The sequence below is a fragment of the Rhinopithecus roxellana genome, chromosome 19 (assembly GCF_007565055.1).
Source record: "Rhinopithecus roxellana isolate Shanxi Qingling chromosome 19, ASM756505v1, whole genome shotgun sequence".
NCBI classification, from domain to species: Eukaryota; Metazoa; Chordata; class Mammalia; order Primates; family Cercopithecidae; genus Rhinopithecus; species Rhinopithecus roxellana.
Window position 1 is genome coordinate 62,518,268 of NC_044567.1, and position 21,871 is coordinate 62,540,138.

At 56.9% G+C, this 21,871-nt stretch overlaps 1 protein-coding gene across 10 annotated transcripts in view; it reads left to right on the plus strand.

Moving 5' to 3' along the window:
• The first annotated feature begins 677 nt into the window (after positions 1 to 677).
• The window catches only part of MYO15B (myosin XVB), a 37,061-nt gene continuing 15,867 nt past the window's right edge, over positions 678 to 21,871 (plus strand). For 4 of the 10 annotated variants that reach the window (XR_004054840.1, XM_030922471.1, XM_010387585.2 and 1 more), the window contains exons 1-23: positions 678 to 3,466; positions 3,852 to 3,915; positions 4,133 to 4,242; positions 4,398 to 4,472; positions 4,825 to 4,936; positions 5,201 to 5,304; positions 5,462 to 5,525; positions 5,652 to 5,765; positions 5,897 to 6,058; positions 7,709 to 7,822; positions 7,935 to 7,993; positions 8,074 to 8,206; positions 9,748 to 9,843; positions 10,056 to 10,187; positions 14,085 to 14,210; positions 15,310 to 15,387; positions 15,621 to 15,736; positions 15,823 to 15,868; positions 15,979 to 16,103; positions 17,949 to 18,066; positions 18,322 to 18,479; positions 20,917 to 21,010; positions 21,647 to 21,706. Coding sequence is in view for 9 of the 10 variants with exons in the window: in XM_030922471.1 (XP_030778331.1) it covers positions 1,281 to 3,466; positions 3,852 to 3,915; positions 4,133 to 4,242; positions 4,398 to 4,472; positions 4,825 to 4,936; positions 5,201 to 5,304; positions 5,462 to 5,525; positions 5,652 to 5,765; positions 5,897 to 6,058; positions 7,709 to 7,822; positions 7,935 to 7,993; positions 8,074 to 8,206; positions 9,748 to 9,843; positions 10,056 to 10,187; positions 14,085 to 14,210; positions 15,310 to 15,387; positions 15,621 to 15,736; positions 15,823 to 15,868; positions 15,979 to 16,103; positions 17,949 to 18,066; positions 18,322 to 18,479; positions 20,917 to 21,010; positions 21,647 to 21,706 (4,446 nt within the window). In the remaining variant the exon portion in view is untranslated. Of the gene's footprint in view, positions 3,467 to 3,851; positions 4,243 to 4,397; positions 4,473 to 4,824; positions 4,937 to 5,200; positions 5,305 to 5,461; positions 5,526 to 5,651; positions 5,766 to 5,896; positions 6,059 to 7,708; positions 7,823 to 7,934; positions 7,994 to 8,073; positions 8,207 to 9,747; positions 9,844 to 10,055; positions 10,188 to 14,084; positions 14,211 to 15,309; positions 15,388 to 15,620; positions 15,737 to 15,822; positions 15,869 to 15,978; positions 16,104 to 17,948; positions 18,067 to 18,321; positions 18,480 to 20,916; positions 21,011 to 21,646; positions 21,707 to 21,871 lie in introns of all 10 variants that reach the window. The other 6 variants (XM_030922472.1, XM_030922474.1, XM_030922475.1 and 3 more) reach the window with 6 other exon arrangements.

Here is a 21,871-nt window from a genome sequence, read left to right on the forward strand (position 1 = left end):
AAGGAAGAGAGGGAGGAGAGAAGGGAGGAAGGCATGCTGGCTTTTTATGGTATTATTATGAAATCACCAGATTACATTGTTAAGTGAAAAAGGCAAAGTGGAGACCCCTGAGCTACATAAGCTGCCACTTATGCTAAATGGGAAAAATATATTTGCTTTTCTCTGCATGGAAAGGTTTTTTTTTTTTTTTTTTTTTTTTTTTTTTTTTTTTTTTTTTTTTTTTGAGACAGAGCTTGCTCTGTTGCCCAGGCTGGAGTGCAGTGGTGTGATCTCAGCTTACTGTAAGCTCCGCCTCCTGGGTTCACGGCATTCTCCTGCCTCAGTCTCTCCATAGTAGCTGGGACTACAGGCAGCCACCACCACACCCTGCTAATTTTTTTGTATTTTTAGTAGAGACGGGGTTTCACTGTGTTAGCCAGGATGGTCTCGATCTTCTGACCTCGTGATCCGCCCACCTCGGCCTCCCAAAGTGCTAGGATTACAGACGTGAGCCACCACTCCTGGCCAGCATGGAAAGTTTTGCAAGGAAATATAGAAATGGGTAACCTCAGGGGAACACTGAGTACGCTGAGGGTCAGGAATGGGAGACTTTTATCTTGTGATGTTTGGATGTTTGAATTATGTGAATGTATTACTGTTTTAAAAATAGGTATTTTAAAAACACACACATTGGGGCAATCAGGAATTTATGGGGTGTGGTTCTGTTCCATAACTCCAAGGATGTAGACAGGCATGTTTTACACCAGTTCAAGATGTACATTTATGGTTTATCCACTTTTTGGTAAATTGTATTTATTCCACAATTGAAAAGAACAAAAACCCTAACGACTCATGGAGTGCTGCCATGTGCCAGAGTGGGCCTGGTCCCAGACCCCTGGAACCCCCAGAAGGAAGAGGTCCAGACAGGTTCTCTGGGCCCTTCCCTGCTGGGCAAGCACTGAAGTGGGAGTGGAGCATGGGCCCCCCTCAGTCTGGCGCGGTGCCAGGCTGACCTGGCTGACAGCGCCTCCTGGTGGCACGGTTGCCCTGTCCGCAGCTGCAGCGTCTCCTGTTTCCTGGGAGCCTCTGCTCCATTGTTGGCCGAGGGGGTCAGGACCCGCCGCCTTCTGCATTATTGATGGTCCTGTAAGGCGGGCACCCTGGGGAGTAGGAGGAGCCTGTAGCCCCTGCGAGAGCAGAGCCGAGGTAGTACACTGCACAGAGGGTCACCGCGGTCGGGCAGATCCCCAGGGAGGGGCGAGGACCCGGGCGTCGCGAAGCCCGTTTGCTCCGGGCCAGCCATGGGCAGGAACCAGGGCAAAACGCCCCAGCGCCTGGCGAGGCCCGGGAGGCCGGCCTCAGGGGAGCAGGAGTCGGGGTCGGCAAGCGCGGACGGCGCGCCCAGTCAGGAACGACGATCCGATCGCGGCCAGGCGGTCAGGGCGAGACCGGCCGCCGAGCCCGCCACGGCCGGGGGCCAGGGGACCGCTGGTGGCCGCAGGAAGCCCACCGCAGAGGAGAACGGCGGCTGCAGACGCCCAGGGGCTGGGTCGCCCCCAGAGGCCCAGGAGAGGCAAGGCAGCGCTCGGCGTCAGGGACGCGGGCCCAGGGGCGGCCGCAGGGGGCGCCTGGAAGGCAGCCTCTCCCGAGGAGAAGGGCGGGGCGGCCGCCGTAGGAGGAAGGGGAAAGATCGGGGGCCCTCGGCTCAGCGAGGCCGCCGGGCGCCCCGGAGCCTCGATGGGGACACGTCGGGTGGGAACGGAGGCAGCTCCTGTCCGGACAGCGAAGCCCGCGAGGCCCAGGAGAGCGGCAGCCAGCACGGCGGAGCCCGGGAGCTGCGGCCCACCCTGGAGCCCACAGTCACGGGCTCGGAAGGGACAAAAACCGGGCCGGAGTCAGCGCTGGAGCCAAGCAGCGACGGCCTGGACAGCGACTGGCCCCGCGCAGATTCCTGGGGCCGGGAAAGGTCGTCGGGGACGGGGCCCCTTGGAGCCAGCGAGCATTCCGGGGGGGACTCCGACTCGAGTCTGCTGGAGACCGGACCTGGACGGGGCCCCCGGGCAGCTATGGCCTCCAGGACCTTCGAGGGCAGCTCGCGGGCTCCTCGGGACACCGGGCCGGCCCAGGACGCGAGTGACAACCGGGCGCGGCGGGGCACCAAGCCAGAAACAATGCAGGCTTTGACGGCCCGGGATCCGCACCACCCGGTTGGAAAGGCGGCGGGGCGGGTGCCAGCGGCGGCAGGGGAGGGCGAAGCAGGAGCCCCAGCGGGAGCGGGGCCGGAGGACCCAGCCCCGCTCTCGGCCCTCCTGGTGGTCCGCAGGCTCTTCGCGAGGTCCCCGTCAGGAGCCACTTCCCAGGCCGTGGGCCCCAGCCGCGCTGGCCTCAAGGAGCGGCTCCTAAATGTAGCGCGAGCCCTGGGCCTCTTGCGCTGGCTGCGGCGGCGACTTCGGCTGCGGCCTCGGCCGCCAGAGGGCAAGGGGCAGGGGGCGGGGCCACGGGCGAGCGAGGGGTGGGGCCGCGGAAAAGCGTTCGAGGGGCGGGGCAGCGGGAAAGCGGATGAAGGGCGGGGCCACAAGCGAAGGGACGAGGGGCGGTGCCACGGGAAAGAGGACGAGGGGCGGTGCCGCGAGAGAGCGGACGAGGGGCGGGGCGGCGAGAGAGCGGACGAGGGGCGGGGCGGCGAGAGAGCAGACGAGGGGCGGGGCGGCGAGAGAGCAGACGAGGGGCGGGGCGGCGAGAGAGCAGACGAGGGGCGGCGCCCTGAGCCCGGACTGCGGCACCGTGTAGCGTTGCGCCTGGCCGGCTTAGCAGGGCTGGGGGGTAGGCCGAGGGCTCCTCCTGGCGTCCTCTCGCGCCCCCCGCAGGTCCGGACAAGCCCAGTCCCCGACGACCCTTTCGATCAGGAGGACGGGACTCCAGATCCGAAGTTCGCAGTCGTGTTCCCTAGGATCCACAAGGCAGGGCGGGCGTCGAGCAGCCGCAGCTCTGAAGAAGCGTCCACAGATGCCCCCACGGGGGAAGGCCGAGGTTGGCCTCGTGCAGGGGCAGGGGGGCACAGTGAGGGGCGCAGGGCGAGTGGGGAAGGGGTATCCGGGCTTCGTCGCGGCTCCCTCCTCTCCCCGACTGCCCCCGACGGGCCCTCGCTCGACGAGAGCGGCTCCAGCAGTGAGACGGAGTCGGAGACCCTGGACGACGAGCCTCCGGTGCACTGGGCGCAGGGCTCCGGTCCCCGTAAGGGTCCTAGGCTTGGCGCCGCCGTGCTGCTGCCCCGACTCGCCCTGGAGACCCGCCTGCAGCAGGAGGGCCCGGGCCTCCGCGGGTCGCTGAGGGAGCGGTGGGAACCCGAGGATGAGGACGAGGCGGTGCTGGAGAGAGACCTGGAGCTAAGCCTTGGGCCGGGCCTGGAGGTGCCGCCCTTCCCGGGTGCCGAGGGCAGGAGCCTCGGAGACGGCCTAGAAGACATGGAGGACCTGGCCCGCCTGCGGTGAGCGGGCTCGGTGCCAAAGCTGCCATCCCCGGCTCACAGCTCCTCATACCCACCCTGCCCTCATCTTTGTGAATTGCGTGTAGACCCTTATTGAATCCTTAGAAGGATGGGCTTGAACCTTCCTGGCAGGAAGGGGCAGGTGAGGGGCGACAGATGCTACCTCCCCAGGACTACCTTTCTAATTAGTACAAAGCTTCCTTCTGGGTCAGCGCCAGCCCTACTTGTAGCCTCCCCATTACTTGACAGCCCAGCCCTCATTTTATGGATCAGGCTCTGGGAGGTTGAATGACTTTCCCTAAGTGTCCCTGTAGTGGGTAGCAGAACTAACTCACAACGTCCTGCAGCCACAATTTGTCATCCCTCCACCCTGTTGTCCCCACAGGCTGATGTGTGACAGCTCTGTGCTGCTATGCCTCAAGAAGAGATTTCACCTGGGCCGAATCTATGTATGGGGAGCCACGGGGAGGGACAGTGGGCCGGGATCCCCTTTCCTCTGGGGACAGAGGGCTCCCCAGCACCCCTGGAGGTTCTCTTTCCTTTTCCTCCCTGGGCTGGGCGCTGAACCCTCTCTGGAGCCCTGCAGAGCAGGACTGGGGGGCTGGGCTCTGTTTACATTCCCCCTGCTCCCTCCACACTCTGATGACAGCTTGTTTTCCTCCCCAGACTTTTGGGGGGCCCCTCTTGCTTGTTTTGAATCCCCACCGGCCCTTGCCTCTCTTCTCACCTGAGGTCCAAGCAAGCTACCACCCCAGGAAGGCCCTCAGCACCACCCCGTATGTGACTCTGCCCCACTGACCCTCTGCTCACCTCCCAGGCAGCCCAGTCCCTGCATGTCCCCTTGACTGAGGTCCCAGGGCCTGTGAGTACCTCTGCTACACCTCGGAGGGTCCCAGGTCCCCATGTCTGGCAACCTTCTCATCTCCCTCAGACACATCTTTGCCATCGTGGCATCAGCCTATGACCTGGCTCAGCATACTGGGCAGGACACATGCATCCTCCTGCGGTAAGTGGTGGCCAACCTGCATGGCTGAACCCACGGGCCACTTTGAGGGTTGAGGGGATGGGGCCTGAGGTCTTCCCTGGAAGCCACTGGTCTGCTCCATTGCTGGGCTACAGTTCTGGACTCCACAGAGCCGAGCTCCCAGCTAAAATCATCGCATGAGCCCCTGGAATGTGGCATCTTGGGGACTTTTCTTTCTGTTGGGTCTCTCCATGCCCTGGGACTATCTTTCCACATTTCTGAGGGTCTCTCCAGGCTAGCTGTCACTTCTGGGTGCCACATCCCACTTCCTGGATTCGGTGGGGTGGTCCTACGTGCCCCTCCCTGGAGACCCTACCAACCAACACATCCTTAGCTCCTCTCGCTGCAGTGGGCACAGTGGCTTAGGGAAGACAGAAGCCTCCAAAAAGATCGTGCAATTCCTAAGCAGCCTGGAGCAGGATCAGACGGGGAACCGAGGGTGTCAGGTGAGGGCCAGGCTGGAGGCACCTCATGGGCCGAGCTGGCCCTCTGTCTCCCTCCAGGAGACAGCTGACCGTGTCCGAGGGATTATCTTTCTCCTTTCAGCCAGGAGATGGGTGGTCTCCAGGCCTCTGGCGTCTCCTGGGGTCAGCTGAAGGCACTGCCCTTTCTGATGGGACTGACGCCTCCCTGGACCTGCCCCTAGCTGGGATGCCTGCTGGTGGGGGCTACTGCTGCCCAGGGATGCTTGAAGACCCCTCCTTGTACAGGTGGAGGATGTGCTGCCCATACTCAACAGCTTTGGCCATGCCAAGACCATCCTCAATGCCAATGCCAGCCGCTTCGGCCAGGTCTTCTGCCTCTACCTACAGCAGTGAGTGGCAGGGTTACAGGGGGCACCTACAATCACTTACCCTTGCTGGGTCCTTGGGCTGCTTCCCTGGGGTCCAGACCCTGGTAGGGCTTCTTATGCACGGGGCCCCTGGGTGGTCTGCATCCTGGGCACTCACACCCATCTTCTGTGCCCACAGAGGGGTCATCATGGGAGCCTCTGTGTCTCATTATCTACTTGAGACCTCCAGGGTGGTGTTTCAGGTAAGGGCGGCCCTTCTATCCACCCCTCCCCAGTTCCCAGAGTAGGAAGGGCAGAGGGTGCCACTGTGAGGGTGTGGCCTTTGAGCCCTTAGGGCACTGAGCCCCTAACCCAGTCCTGCCCCCAAGGCCCAGGCTGAGCGGAGCTTCCATGTTTTTTACGAGCTGCTGGCAGGGCTGGACTCCATAGAGCGGGAGCGGCTCTCCCTGCAGGGACCGGAGACTTACTACTACCTCAACCAGGTATGGGGAGCCCTTGTGGTGCGGCGGGGAGAAGGCCTGCCCAGAGGAGGATCTTGGTCCAGGGGTCTGAGAAGGAGCAGGAGGCTATGGGGTGGCAGGCCCCGCCCCCTCACCCCTGCTGTGCCCTACAGGGCCAGGCTTGCAGGCTCCAAGGCAAGGAGGATGCCCAGGACTTTGAGGGGCTGGTGAAGGCACTGCAGGGGCTGGGCTTGTGCCCGGAGGAGTTGAATGCCGTCTGGGCTGTGCTGGCTGCCGTCCTGCAGCTGGGCAACATCTGCTTCTCGTCCTCAGAGGTGGGCTCCCCGTGGGCAGGGGCCATCCGGGGTGCTAGGTCTGCGGAATCAGGGCAGCGGTAATGACGCCAAATGCTTGTATGTAGGAGACTACAGAGTGCTGGGCTGCCCTGAAAAGCAGGTAGAGCCCCACTGTGTAGATGAGAAAGCTGAGACCTAGAGCTTCTCCACTCTCCCGATGTCTGTGCCTCTAAGCTGCCACCCCTAAGATGGCATTAGATGAACAGCTATGGTCAGGCATGGTGGGTCACTCCTGTGATCCCAGCACTTTGGCAGTCCAAGGCAGGAGGATCGTGTGAAGCCAGGAGTTTGAGACCAGCCTAGGCAACATAGAGAGACCCCATCTCTATTTAAAAAAAAAAAAAAAAAGCTGGCCGTGGTGGCTCACGCCTGTAATCCTAGCACTTTGGGAGGCCGAGGTGGGTGGATCACTTGAGCTCAGGAATTCTAGAGCAGCCTGAGCAACATGGCAAAACCTTGTCTCTACAAAAAATATCAAAAGATTAGGCCAGGCACAGTGGCTCATACCTATAATCCCAGCACTTTGGGAGGCCAAGGTGGGCAGATCACTTGAAGTCAGGAGTTCGAGACCAGCCTGGCCAATATGCTGAAACCCTGTCTCTACTAAAAATACAAAAATTAGCTGGGTGTGGTGGCACGTGCCTGTAGTCCCAGCTACTTAGGGAAGCTGAGGCAGGAGAATTACTTGAACCAGGGAGGCGGAGATGGCAGTGACCCGAGATCGTGCCACTGCACTCCAGCCTGGGTGACAGAGCAAGACTCCATCTCAAAAAAAAAAAAAAAAAAAAAAATCAGACCGGGCGTGGTGGCTCATGCCTGTAATCCCAGCACATTGGGAGGCTGAGATGGGCAGATCACTTGAAGTCAGGAGTTCGAGACCAGCCTGAGCAATATGGTGAAACCCTATCTCTGCTAAAAATACAAAATTAATCGGCCGTGGTGGCACATGCCTATAATTCCAGCTACTTGGGAGGCTGAGGCAGGAGAATTGCTTGAACGTGGGAGGCGGAGGTTGTAGTGAGCCGAGATCGCGCCATTGCATTCCAGCCTGAGCATCAAGAGTGAGACTCGGTCTTGGAAGAAAAAAAAAAAAGATTAGCAGGGCATGGTGGCATGTGCCTGTAATCCCAGCTACTGGGAAGGCTGAGATGGAAGAATTACCTGAACCCGGGAGGTGGAGGCTGCGGTGAGCTGTGATCGTGCCACTGCACTCAAGCCTGGGTGACAGAGTGAGACCCTGTCTCAAAAAAAAAAAAAAAAAAAAAAAGAAGTGAACAAGCAGCTATTATGTACCCAGCACTGTGTAGATCACTTTGCATTTGTTTTCTGATTTAGTTTGTGAGACAACCCTCTAGCAAAGGTTACTGCTTCCCCTTTAGCAGTGAGGCCATGGGAGTGCAGGAAGGAAGGAGCCTGGCCAGAGCTGTCTGCCAGCGAAGTGGGAAAGTAGGACTCGAACTCAGGGCCCTGAGAACCACAGCCTGGCTCCTAACGGCCCAGATCTCCTCATGTGACATATCTCCCCTTTGGGTGACAGGACCACTTGCTGGGCAAAGCCTGGCCTGCCCTGCCTGGGGAGTGTGTGCATTCCTGAAGCAGAGCTCTCCCTGTCCCTCCCTCTCTGTGTAGCGGGAGTCCCAGGAGGTGGCTGCTGTGTCTAGCTGGGCGGAGATCCACACAACAGCCCGGCTGCTGCGGGTACCACCAGAGTGCCTGGAGGGGGCTGTCACCAGGAGGGTCACGGTGAGCCCGAGGGTCCTGGGGAGAGGGGCCTGGCCTGGCCGACCCGCAGGCTGAGTAAGCACCTTGAGGGCTGCGGGCCTGACATACTAGCTGTGCCTCCTCTGCCCTCCAGGAGACGCCCTATGGCCAGGTCTCACGATCCCTGCCCGTGGAAGGCGCCATTGATGCCAGGTGACCCTAGAGACGGGTGAGAGTCAGAGCAGGGCCCGGGGCACGGCTCTACGTGGCTCACCCTCCCGCCATGCCTACAGGGACGCCCTGGCCAAGGCCCTGTATTCGCGCCTCTTCCACCGGCTTCTGAGGCGGACCAATGCACGGCTGGCACCACCAGGGGAGGGAGGCAGCATTGGCACCATCACTGTCGTGGATGCCTACGGCTTTGAGGTCACCCCTTGGGGTGGGGCCCAGGAAAGGGGGCACCCATATAATTCTGATGGATTTCTGGGACCCCCACAGCTCCAGCTTTCCCTGGGGATGCTCGCGAGGTGCTTGCCTGTCTGGCAGGGCGCCTTCAGGGCTCCTTCTGCATCTGCTGGGCTGAGCCTGCTGGGGTGGGGTGCAGGGATGGAGAGGAAAAGGAGCAGGGCTGCCTCTGGAGATTTAGAGTCTTTTGAGGACTCCGACTGGCTGCGCACCTTGGAGTTCTTGCTTCCATTCACCTCCAGAGGACAGTGCCCCCCGCCCCACGCCCCACACCTACGTTCATCCAAGCATGGCCTCTGCTCCCTTCTCTGGTGTTGGGCTGGGCAGCCTGGGCTGGGAGCGCTCTTGGCTTCTCTGGGATGGCTGGAGCCCACCACAAGCCCCAGCCTGGCCCGTGCTGTCCTCCTGCTGGGAGGAGTTGCTTAGTGCAGCAGACAGAGCAGAGGTTCGGAGTGGTCCTGCCACTCACTAGCTGTGTGGCCTTGGGCAAGTGAATGAACCTCTCTGAGGTCCAGTATTCCCATCTATAAAGTAGAAATCCCAGCAGGACCTACCTTGTGACTTTCAGAGGCTTAATAGAGGTGGTCCATGAGAGAGCTGTGTGCTCCGGGGCAGCTGTTCTGTCCCACTCTGGCCGGTCCTGCCTTCAGCATGGACTGTCCTCCCTGGCCTTGCAGAGACACAGGAGCCTCAAAGGCAGTGGAAGACAGAGGCCCCAGGGTGGGCCCGCCCGCAACCCCACTTCCCACACACTAGGAGGAAAGGGAAGAGGGAGAGTCCCCCATCGGTCTGAGTTGGCAGAGACTCTACATCCCTTTACAGAGGATTCTGCCGCCTCAGGACAGCCAGGAGGGGGCTGGAGGGAGAGGAGGTGGCCCCTGCCCTCAGTCTCTGGACGGGCACTATTCATGGCCCCCTGTTCTGTCCCACACTCTAGTGAGTCCTTGTGACCGTGCCCTCCCTGAGGCTGGTGGTGATGGTGGCCTGTGTGTGCAGCCGAGCTCCTGTGTGTTTCAAGGGTGCCCAAAGCTGCATGAAGCTTCCTAGGAGAGTGCTGAGGGAGCACAGAGGAAGGCACCTGTAGTCCCTATAGGAGAAAGCCTGGAAGGCTTCCTGGAGGCAGCAGCCTGGAGTCCTGCTCATGAGGATGCGGGACTCTGATAGCCAGCCTGCTAGTTAGTAGGGAAAGGCGCCTTCCAAGCCACAGGATGGCCGTGACAGGAGGCCTGAAGGCTCGCAGGAGTGCTGCAGCAGAGGGCAGGGGTGTGGGCAACTAGAGGGACCTGTGGCTGGGCTGGGCTGGGCAGGGCTGAGGTAGCCCATGTGCTGTGCTGGAGCCTTTGGACATGAGCCTGTTGGCTACACAGCACCAGCCCTGGGCATTACTCATCCCTGCGCTCTGGCCAGAATGAAGGAAACCTCTGGGGTGGTGGGAAGGGCGCAGGCCTGTGTGCTGGCCCCTGCCAGCCCCATGTGCCCACCTCACTGCCGCATGCCCCCAGGCCCTGCGAGTGAATGGCCTGGAGCAACTGTGCAACAACCTCGCCAGCGAGCGCCTGCAGCTCTTCTCCAGCCAGATGCTGCTGGCGCAGGAAGAGGTAAGGGGATTGGGCGTGAACGTGTCAGGTGCCGCTTAGGCATTGCCCAGGCAGAAGCCATCCTTGGTGAAGGAAATTCAGGAACTGAGACCTCTGCCTGGAAGACCCCTTTCCATGAGGCGTCTCAGTCTTCTGAGCCTCAATGTACTATTCCATAAGATAGGAGGGTTATCCCTGCTCCTGCGAAATGGCCAAATGCCGGCTATTCCCAGGAGGAGTGTCGGCGGGAATTGCTGTCCTGGGTGCCTGTCCGTCAGCCTCCGAGGGAGTCCTGCCTGGACCTCCTGGTAGGCCAGCCCCACAGCCTCCTGAGTATCCTGGATGCCCAGACAAGGCTGTCCCAGGTGAGGCCCAGGGTGGTGACCCCCCATCCAGTGTCGGGAAGAAGGAGTGGTGGCCCTGGGTGTCCAGGCTATAGCTGGCAGAGCCTCCCAGAGGGGACATGGTTATGGGATCCAGAGACCCTGCCCACAGTTCCTCAGCACAGCCTGGGACAACAGCAGTGAAGGGGAAGAACCCTGGGCTCCCGCAGAGCTGGATTCACATCTTGTCTCGGGTGATCTTGACCATGACATCTGTCCTCTGAGGTTCCTTGTGTACTTGCCACAGAAGGGGGACAATAGTGCCCGATGGGCAAGGTGGTGGGTGGGGACTGCACAGGGCTCATGAAGGGCCTCTGCGGGTCCCTCACAATTGTGGCCAGGTGGCTACTGAGGCTTCTGACCAGTCCGGGACAAGCCCCAGGGCATCATGCCCCCCATTCCACAAAAACTTCCTGACTGCCTCCTGCCTGCTCAGACTTAAATAGCAGGCTCGTCCCTGTTTCACGTTTCAGCGCGCATCCACATGCAGTCACAGCGTCCATTCATTCACTGACTCCTTCCCACACTAGACTGGGCTCCACGAGGGTGGGTTCCTGTCTGAAAGGTTTGAGCTCTATTTGCAGCAGGTGTTAAGGAAATAATGAATGAATGAATAACTGTGCCAGGAACTGTGCTAGGGATAAAAAGTGAACAAAATTAGACCCAGTCTCTCCCCTCTTACAGCCTGCAGTGCAGCAGGAGATAAATGTTAATTTAAAAAAACAGGCCTTGGCCAAGCTGGGTGGCTCACGCGTGTGTGTAATCCCAGAACTTTGGGAGGCCAAGGTGGGTGAATCCCTTGAGCCCACGAGCTTGAGACCAACATGACAAAACCCTGTCTCTACAGAAAATATAAAAATCAGCCTGGTGTGGTGGTGCGAGCCTATAGTTAGAGCTACTTGGGAGGCTGAGGTGGATGGATGGCTTGAGCCCAGGAAGTCAAGGATGCAGTGAGCCATGATCATGCCACTACACTCCAGCCTGGGTGACAGAGTGAGACCTTGTTTCAAAAAAAATAATTAATTATGTGTATATATAAGAAAAGCACGCAGAGCCAAATACAAAATCACCCCTGCGCAGTTCTGTGGGTGGGTTTGTGGGACAGGGAGAGCTGGGGGGGTCATGAGCCTCTAGGAGCTGTGGCTGGAATGTGGTGCAGGAGTTTCTGTGGAAGCTCAATATAACTTCCACAGATCCTGAACACGGGGCGACCCTCCCACATTTTCCCAATTAGTGGTTGAAAATGAAAGGTGAGCCAGGCGCAGGAGGCTGAGGCAGGAGAATTACGTGAACCCGGGAGGCAGAGGTTGCAGTCACGCCTGTAATCCCAGCACTTTGGGAGGCTGAGGCGGGCAGATCACGAGGTCAGGAGATCGAGACCATCCTGGCTAACATGGTGAAACCCCGTCTCTACTAAAAAATACAAAAAATTAGCCAGGCGTGGTGGCGGGCACCTGTGGTCCCAGCTACTTGGGAGGCTGAGACAGGAGAATGGCATGAACCTGGGAGGTGGAGGTTGCAATTAGCCGAGGTCGCGCCACTGCACTCCAGCCTGGGCAACAGAGTGAGACTCTGTCTCAGAAAAAAACAAAAAACAAAAAAAACAAAAAATTAGCCGGGCATAGTGGTGGGCGCCTGTAGTCCCAGCTACTGGGGAGGCTGAGGCAGGAGAATGGCATGAGCCTGGGCGACAGAGCGAGACTCCGGGTCTCAAAAAAAAAAAAAAGAAAGAAAATGAAAGGTGAAAAATAATGGTAAAATCGTGAAATATGTTATTTTAATAGTTCATTGATCCCTGTCATATTAATGTAATACATGTCTTCATGTATAATATAGCAGGTCACATTAATATATAATATATAATGTTCATTTCTTAATACTTATACATATGTAAAATCTTGTACTAAATAATTAAGAGCATGTTAATTTATAAATGATTGTTTCTCCCAGTTCACATTTCATAACATTTTGTTAAAACTTGTCATGAGTGTCTTTGAGGTCCCAACACTTTTGGAATCCCCCAGCATGATTTTCCAAGGCTCAGCAATATCACTTAGGTCTATCTTATGTGACATGTACCATTTTCTGAGTCCGAGGGGGGTGCTGAGCCTGGAATTGTTACCCTAAACTCAAGTTCTCATTTACGTAACATTAGGCAAGTCCCCCCATGCACTTGCTATTTTATGTTCACTAGCTCAGTAAAATAACGTCCAACCAAGTCACTTTTTAGTTTTATTTTTGTATTTTAAAAAATAGAGGTGGAGTCTCGCTATGTTGCCCAGGCTGTTTTCAACCTTCTGGGCACAAGCAATCCTCCTACCTTTGCCTCTCAAAGTGCTGGGATTACAGGCCTGAGCTACTGCACCTGCCCTTGAGTTACTGTGTGTGTTTGTGTATGTGTGTTTTAACTGACTCTTACTGTCATTCCCAACTGAGTTACTTTTTGAAGGTGATTTTTTTTTTTTTTTTGAGACCGAGTCTCGCTGTTGCCCAGGCTGGAGTGCAGTGGCGTGATCTCGGCTCACTGCAAGCTCCGCCTCCCGGCTTCACGCCATTCTCTTGCCTCAGCCTCCCAAGTAGCTGGGACTACAGGCACCTGCCACCATGATCGTCTAATTTTTTTTTGTATTTTTGTATTTTTCATAGAGACGGGGTTTCACCATGTTAGCCAGGATGGTCTCGATTTCCTGATCTCGTGATCCGCCCGCCTCGGCCTCCCAAAGTGCTGGGATTACAGGCGTGAGCCAATGCGCCCGGCCTCTTTTCTTTTTTTTTTTTTTTTTTTGTACTTATTTATTTATTTATTTTAGAAATGGGGTCTTACTCTCACCCAGGCTGGAGTGCAGCGACACCACCATAGCTCACTGCAGCCTCAAGCTCCCGGTCTCAATCATTCCTTCCTCCCAGCTAATTTTACTTTTTTCTTTTCTTTTCTTTTTTTGAGACGGAGTTTGGTTCTTGTTGCCCAGGCTGGAGTGCAATGGTGCGGTCTCGGTTCACTGCAACCTCCACCTCCCAGGTTCAAACGATTCTCCTGCCTCAGACTCCTGAGTAGCTGGGATTACAGGCATAAGCTACCATGCCCAGCTAATTTTTTTGTATTTTTAGTAGAGACGGGGTTTCACTACGTTGGCCAGGCTGGTCATGAACTCCTCACCTCAGGTCATCCACCTGCCTTGACCTCCCAAAGTGCTGGGATTACAGGCATGAGCCACCACGCCTGGCCCCACCCAGCTAATTCTTTTTTTTGTTTTTTTTGAGTTGGAGTCTCGCACTGTCGCCCGGGCTGGAGTGCAATGGCACCATCTCGGGTCACTGCAACCTCCACCTCCCGGGTTCAATTGCTTCTCCTACCTCACCCACCTGAGTGGCTGGGATTACAGGTGCCTGCCACCATGCCCAGTTAATTTTTTTGTATTTTTAGTAGAGATGGAGTTTCACTATGTTGACCAGGCTGGTCTCAAACTCCTGACCTTGTGATCTGCCTGCCTCGGCCTCCCAAAGTGCTGGGATTACATGCGTGAGCCACCGTGCCCGGCCCAATTTTTTTTTTTTTTTTTTTTTTTTTTTTTTTTTTTTTTTTTTTTTTTTTTGAGACGGAGTCTCGCTCTGTCGCCCGGCTGGACTGCAGTGGCCGGATGCCCGGCCCAATTTTTAAATTTTTTGTAGAGACAGGATCTCCCTATGTTGCCCAGGCTGATCTCAAACCCCTAACTTCAAACGATCCAACCACTTCAGCCTCCAAAGCTTACTATAAGGGTAGCCAAACCTACCCTTATAGTCAGTGTAGGCAGTACTCGTGCTCACCGGGAGAGGGCACCATCCAGGCAAGGACAGCTTGTGCAGAGGCGTGAAGGGAGCACGTGGCTCCTCTCCTAGGCCACGGACCACACCTTCCTCCAGAAGAGCCACTATCACCATGGTGACCACCCCAGCTATGCCAAGCCCCGGCTGCCCCTGCCCGTGTTCACCGTGCAACATTATGCAGGGACTGTCACCTACCAGGTACCTGGCCTCAGGGACAGACCAGGGTGAATCAGCGAGGGCAGTGTCCCCTCCCAAGCTGAGTCACCCAACAGCGGAGAGGAGTGGGTGTGGGGAGGCCCCTTGCAAGGCTTGGACACCTGCCCCTACCTGAGCCATGGACCCCGCCCAGTTCTGAGCATGGTTTACTGAGTTTCTGGACAGCAGCTGTCCAGGAAGTGCAGGCTGAAGCAGTGAGATGGGAGGGGGGACGGAGTGAGAAAAGAGCCTTTCAAAAGGGCAGGAGGGGCGGGGTGGCACACGGAGCTGCCAGAAATCCCGGAGGCGGCTTTGTTCCCGGAGTTCAGAAATTATGGGGTCAGGGAGTGGAAGCCTTGGGGCCCTCCAGACAAGTGGGCAGAGCCCGAGCATGGGACCTGATGACCTTGGCAGTTTACTTCCCCTTCTGAGCCTTCATTTCCTCACCTGTGAAATGGGCATGGAGACCTAAGCTCTGGCATTGCTGTGAGGGTTAGATGTACTAATGTGGAGATGGCCTGGCAGGTGCCTGGCACATGGTAGGTGCTCACTGAATGAACTTCCCTTCCCCCTTCTGAGTTCTATGTCTACCAAGAAGCTGCACGCATGCCTACCCCAGGAGGAGAGGCACTGGGGATGGGGGAGTGGGGGCTGGAACAAAGGGAAGGACAGTAGGGAGAATCAGTTCTCCCTGAAGGAGATGGCACACTTTGCTTGGAGAAGAAAAACTACAAACTACCCAGGAGTTGCCCCCCAAAAAAGAAATACAAGGAGTTCAAGAAAGCTAGAAAAATGTAGATCAAAAAAGTTTTAACATGGAGAGACAGGCAACGTTCTTGTCTAGTGAACCTATTGACTAGCATAGGTTAAAGCCGCAGTGGGGAGAGCGTGGTATTGCTGGGGACTGAACCTTTCCATGGAGTGGAATGGGAAGTCCAGTGACATTCCATGGCTAGCTAAAGGACTGGAAAATCACCAAGGCAGCCTTTCAGGTCACTTGGGGAGAGGGTGGATTCTTCTCCTCCATACCCAGCCTCCTCTCCTTGGTTCCTGCTCCCCTCCCTTTCTCCGTTTCCCTCCCCACCTGTATGGTCTCTTGCAGGTTCACAAGTTTTTACACAGAAACCGGGATCAGCTGGACCCTGCCGTGGTGGAGATGCTTGGCCAGAGCCAGCTCCAGGTGCCCATCTGCCCTTCCAGGTCCCCACCTACTCCATACTCTGTCCCCCAATTCTGTCTTTTTCCCCCTGGGTGCTCTTGCCCAAGGGTTGGCCCTCAAGCCTGTGGCACCCTTGCCAGGGCTGAGCTTGCCAGGGTCTGGATGCTGAGGGCTGGCCCATTCTGGCTCTCCTGGGCTGCAGGGTGGATGAGCAGGCCCCAGCAGCCAGCTGGCTCAGCTCTTCACCCCCACAGCTGGTGGGCAGCCTGTTCCAGGAGGCAGAGCCCCAGTCCAGGGGAGGGCGAGGCAGACCCACGCTGGCCTCTCGCTTCCAGCAGGCCCTGGGGGACCTCATAGCCCGGCTGGGCAGGTGAGAACAACGGCAGCCACACCAGACCCCAGGGAGTTATATGGGGCACTGGTCTGTGCCCAAGTGACCCCCCTTTCCCTCATCAGGAGCCATGTCTATTTCATCCAATGCCTCAACCCTAACCCTGGAAAGGTGAGCTCCCCAGCAACTGGCCTCAGGGCCTTCCCCCGCCCTGCACCTGCCTCCCCACAGCTCCAGGCCCCTTGATTCCAGCTGTCTTTGGCTCTGTCTTGTGGCCACAGCTTCCAGGCCTCTTTGACGTGGGACATGTGACAGAGCAACTGCACCAGGCAGCCATCCTGGAGGCCGTGGGCACCCGCAGTGCCAACTTCCCCGTGCGTGTGCCCTTTGAGGCCTTCCTGGCCAGGTGGGGCCCGGCACCTCAGGGCAGGACTGACAAGGAGGCCCCGGGAGTGACCGGCAGCCCTGGGGGTCCTTCCGATTGGAGGTGGACTCACTCTGCCCAGGACTGGGCCTAGCACCCAACCCTCCCTCTATCTCCTCGTCCTCTCATCCTCTTTCTCTCTCTCTCCATCTCGCTCTCTTCTACCATTCACCATCCCTCCATGCCTTCATCATTTCTCCTCCTCTCTGCAAACCTTTCCTGTGCTGATGCCCGGGCACCAGAGATGAGGTGGGAGCAGTACCTGCCCTGGGCGGGGCTCACAGTCTAATACCCACAGCAGCTGTCCAGGAAGTGCAGGCTGAAGCAGTGAGATGGGAGCGGGGACGGAGTGAGAAAAGAGCCTTTCAAAAGGGCAGGAGGGGCGGGGTGGCACACGGAGCTGCCAGAAATCCCGGAGGCGGCTTTGTTCCCGGAGTTCAGAAACCTCGAGAAAAGCTGGTGACATTGTCCGTTTTGTTGTTTGCCTATCTGGCCTTTGGCTATTGACTGGATGACCTCTTGGGAATCCTCTGAAGGGCTGGAGTTTCCCCCAAGGACAGGGACAGAGTGGGCAGGTGGAGTCACTTCTCGTTGATTCCAGCCGAGCCGGGCTGGCGGCTGCCCAGAAGGGAGGGGCAGTTGCTAGGAGCAGCCTCTCCCCAGGGCTCTGCGGACGTCCTTAGCCTGTGAAGGCCTTGGCAATGGGGATGGCCTGGTTGGGGGACTCAGCCGAAGGCAGGCAGTAGGGATGGGTGTGCCCAGCCTTGAGTCAGATCCTGAGAAGCTCCAGGGCGGAGCATGTTCAGTCTCTGCCATCTGGAAACCTACCAACTACAGCAATTGTCACCTCCAACAAGAAGTCCTGAGCCCAGAAGCTGGGTGAGAGGAACCTCGAGGTACAACTCTCCACCCAGCACAGACCAGGTCTGCTGATCTGTGCCATTCCCTGATGCAATGTGGCATCCCGTGACCACAGACTGTCACCCACGTGTCCCCAGAACCTGCAGAGTGCTTGCTTGGTACGGACTAACTACTGAGTGTCCATTGAGCCAAACTGGTACCACGATCTGGACCTGTGAAGTGTCCTTCAACACTCCCCCACCCACCCCTTCCTGTCATGCCCCTTCCTCCCTTCCACACCCCTCCCTCCCTTCCACATCCCTCCCTCCTTCCCACAAACTTGTCTTGAGACCCACTGTGTTGGGTGGCAAGGAGACTAAGGCCTTGGGAACCACATTCCTGTTGCTCCCGTGGCCCAGAACCAGCCCTCATGCCTCCTGGGCACACCGTGTTCACCTGTTTTCCCCCTGAGCTCCAGCACAGAGGCCCTCCCTGCCCAAGTTCACTGCAGTGTCTCGGTGCCCACCTGAGCACCTGGCATAGAGCAGGCACCTTCCAATTTTTTTAATGATCTAGAAATTGAATAACTACCAAGGGGCTCAGGGTGTCGTACAGCAAGTGTGAAAGGACTGGGCACGGTGGCTCACGCCTGTAATCCCGGAAATTTGGGATGCCGAGGCAGGCAGATCACCTGAGATCGGGAGATCAAGACCAGCCTGACCAATATGGAGAAACCCCATCTCTACCAAAAATACAAAATTAGCCGGGCATGGTGGCGCATGCCAGTAATCCCAGCTACTCAGGAAGCTGAGGCAGGAGAATCACTTGAACCTGGGAGGTGGAGGTTGTGGTGAGCCGAGATCACACCATTGCACTCCAGCCTGGGCAACAAGAGCGAAACTCTGTCTCAAAAAAAAAAAAAAAAAAAAAAAAAAAGTTTAAAAGGAGGTTCTGGCTGTTCTGACCTCAGCTTCATCCTTGGAGCAGGTTCCAGGCCCTGGGGTCGGAAGGGCAGGAAGACCTCTCTGACCGGGAGAAGTGTGGTTCCATCCTGAGCCAGGTGCTGGGGGCCGAATCAGCTCTCTGTCACCTCGGAGCCACCAAGGTGGGTGTGTGTATCCCTGTGTGCAGAGGGCAGCATGAATGGGAAAGGAGAGATGCATTCTGGGCCCAAAGGGACAAACCCAGGATTTGGGGATCCATCCAAGTGGTGGGAGACAGAAGGACTGGACGGCAGGCTGGCCCCAGCACCCCAGAAGAAGAAATGGTTTGGCTGGAAGGGAAGAGGCTGAGACCAGAGAAGGAGAGCAGGCGAGGCTGGCACCTGGCTCCTGCCTACAGCCTGCACCTCTGCCCACAGGTCCTGCTGCAGGAGCAGGGCTGGCAGCGGCTGGAGGAGCTCCGGGACCAGCAGCGCTCCCAGGCCCTGGTCAACTTGCACCGTAGCTTCCACACCTGCATCTCCCGCCAGCGCGTCCTGCCCCGGATGCAGGCTCGCATGCGTGGGTTCCAGGCCAGGTCTGCAAGCATTGGAGCCAGGGCTGAAGTGGGTGGGGTGAGGCTGTGGGCTCATCCTCCAGGTGGTGGGGCAGGGTTGGGGAAACATAGTGCCTCAAGGCAAGTCATCCGGCCCCAGTGCCATCCCATCGGCATGTGACGGTCCTTAACAGCATTCCCCCCATACCCGTGCAGCCTCTGCTTGAATACCCCAGTCACGAGAAACTCATTACCTGCTGAGGCCACCTGAACCTATGGTCCTGACTCCTTTATCATTCTCTTTTCTAGTCTGTTTTCCACACTGTGGGAACAATCTTTTTTTCTTTTCTTTTCTTTTTTTTTGAGATGGAGTTTTGCTCTTGTTGCCCTGGCTGGAGTGCAATGGCACAATCTCAGCTCACTGCAACCTCTGCCTCCCGGCTTCAAGCCTCCCAAGTAGCTGAGATATATTTTTTTTTTTTTTCCTTTGAGACGGAGTCTCGCTCTGTCGCCCAGGCTAGAGTGCAGTGGCCAGATCTCAGCTCACTGCAAGCTCTGCCTCCTGGGTTCACGCCATTCTCCTGCCTCAGCCTCCCGAGTAGCTGGGACTAACAGGCACCCGCCACTTCACCCGGCTAGTTTTTTGTATTTTTTTTCTTTTTTTTTTAGTAGAGACGGTGTTCACCGTGTTAACCAGGATGGTCTCGATCTCCTGACCTCGTGATCCGCCCGTCTCGGCCTCCCAAAGTGCTGGGATTACAGGCTTGAGCCACCGCGCCCGGCCTAGATTTTTTAGTAGAGACAGAGTTTCACTATGTTGGCCAGGCTGGTCTCGAACTCCTGAGCTTGTGATCTGCCTGCCTCAGTCTCCCAAAGTGCTGGGATTATAGGCGTGAGCCACCACGCCTGGCCTTTTTTGTGTTTTTGTAGAGACGGGGTTTCACCATGTTGGCCAGGCTGGTCTCTAGCTCCTGGTCTCAAGTGATCCTCCCACTTCAGCCTCCCAAGGTACAGGGATTACAGGTATGATACAGGTATGAGCCACTGCATCTGGCCAATGATGTTACTTTTTAATAAGTTCTGCTTTTTTTTTTTTTTTTTTTTTTTTTTACAAGACAGGGTCTGGCTCTGTCACCCAGGCTAAAGAGCAATGACCCAATCATAGCTCCTACTCAGCCTCCCAAGTAGCTAGAACTACAAGGACACGCCATCATGCCTGGCTAATTTTAAAAATCTTTTTTCTAGAGATGAGGTCTTGCTATGTTGCCCAGGCTGGTCTTGAACTCCTGGTCTCAAACAATTCCCCTTCCTCAGCCTCCTACAGTGCTGAGACTACAGGCATGAGCTACCGTGGCAAGCTAAGGGAAATGATTTTTTTTTTTTTTTTTTTTTTTTCTGAGACGGAGTCTCGCTCTATCGCCCAGGCTGGAGTGCAGTGGCCGGATCTCAGCTCACTGCAAGCTCCGCCTCCCGGGTTCGCGCCATTCTCCTGCCTCAGCCTCCCGAGTAACTGGGACCACAGGCGCCCACCACCTCACCCGGCTAATTTTTTGTATTTTTAGTAGAGACAGGGTTTCACCGTGTTCGCCAGGATGGTCTCGATCTCCTGACCTCGTGATCGGCCCGTCTCGGCCTCCCAAAGTGCTGGGATTGCAGGCTTGAGCCACCGCGCCCGGCCGGAAATGATTTTTTTTTTTTGGTCAGTGTGCATACGGGGAACTGATCTGAACCCAGTAGTCTAGGCCCAGAGTCAAAGTCAGATCTTAATCCCTCAGGCTAAACAGTCTCTCAATTTACTTGTTCTCCTCCCTCCCTCCCTCTCTCCTCCCTCCTCCTCTCTCTCTCTTTCCTTCCTTCCTTTTTTCTTTTTCTTTTTCTTTCTCTTTCTTTTTCTTTCTTTCTCTTTCTTTTTCTCTTTTCTTTTCTTTCTCTTTCTTCCTCTTTCTTTCTTTCTCTCTCTTTCTTTCTTCCTTTTCTGTCTTTCTTCCTTTTCTCTCTTTCTTTCTCCCTCCCTTCCTCCCTTCCTTCATTCCTTCCTGACTGAGTCTTGCTGTCACCCAGCCTGGAGCACAATGGCGCAATCTAGGCTCACTTGAATCTGTGCCTCCCAGGTTCAAGCAATTCTCATGCCTCAGCCTCCTGAGGAGCTGGGATTACAGGTGTGCTGTAATTTTTGTATTTTTAGTAGAGACAGGGTTTTGCCATGTTGGCCAGGCTGGTCTTAAACTCCTGACCTCAAGTGATCCACTCGCCTTGGCCTCCCAAAGTGCTGCGATTACAGGCATGAGCCACTGCACCCGGCCCTTGCTCTTCTTTTGAAGTATCCTATTCTTTTCCTGTTGTTTCTGTGAAGCATCCAGGGTTTCTCTGGTCCAAAGTCAGTTTTTACATGAATGTCCAGGCTTAGGGGATTCCAGTGCCAGGCAGGAAGTATAAGTTTAGACTCTTCATTTCGCCCCCGCCCTCTCCCGGCCTCCAGGAAGCGGTGCCTCCGGCGGCGGGCAGCTCTGGGACAGCTGAACACCATCTTGCTGGTGGCCCAGCCCCTGCTCCGGAGGCGGCAGAGACTGCAGGTACAGGGGCTTGGCGGGGGGCAGCTCAGGGTAGAAGCCAGGCTGCCTGAGCTGGCCGCACTGGCCAAATCCCAGCAGCATCGACCCTCTCAGCCCAGCATCTCAAGGACTGTGGCTTTGGACACAGTGCTCCTTGAACTCATCCCTTTTCCCTCCGGCCGGGGTAGGCTGGGGCCTTTGGAAGGTGCTGTCTTCTTCCATTCCTGCCCACTCTCCCCAGGGCCTGGCTCTTCCCTCTTGCCTAGGGCTCCCATCCCCTCCAGGCTTCCCCTGGGCCCCTTCCGCTCCCCTCTTTTGCCTGATAACTCTGATCTAAGGTCTATAAAGCAGCTCAAAGGTCAATACCCATGTGCTACCCCCTCTCTGACCCCTCCCTGGCTGGACTTTGTCCCCTGGGACCATTTCTTCCCTTCCTCCTGCCCTCTTCTCGGTGCCCTGGCAGATGGGCACGGACGCCCACAGCGCTAAGGCTGGTGAGGGCCCTGGAGGGCCAGGGGTGACCCCTCCTGGTCTGTTCTCGCTCCTTTGCTGAGAACCTCCCGGGGCAGGAGGGGACAGCTGAACTTCAGAGCTGGGGAGGTGCCCCCAGGTGCCTCACATGGGAGGCATCAGCTCTTTCCACTTCTCCTCCAACAGCTTGGGCACTGGCAGGGCTGGCACAGCAGCAAAAGGGCCGTGGAGAGAGTGCCAAGCATGGTAGGTGGCCTGGAAGGTGGGGGGTTCTACATGGGACTATGAACCTGCTGAGACTGGGACGGCTGAGAGGGCTGCCAGGGTGCTACTATGGGTCCCGTCCCTCAGGGCCATACACTGCACCTCCTGAGAAGAGGACCGGGGTGCCCTTGGCTCTTGGTTTCCCTC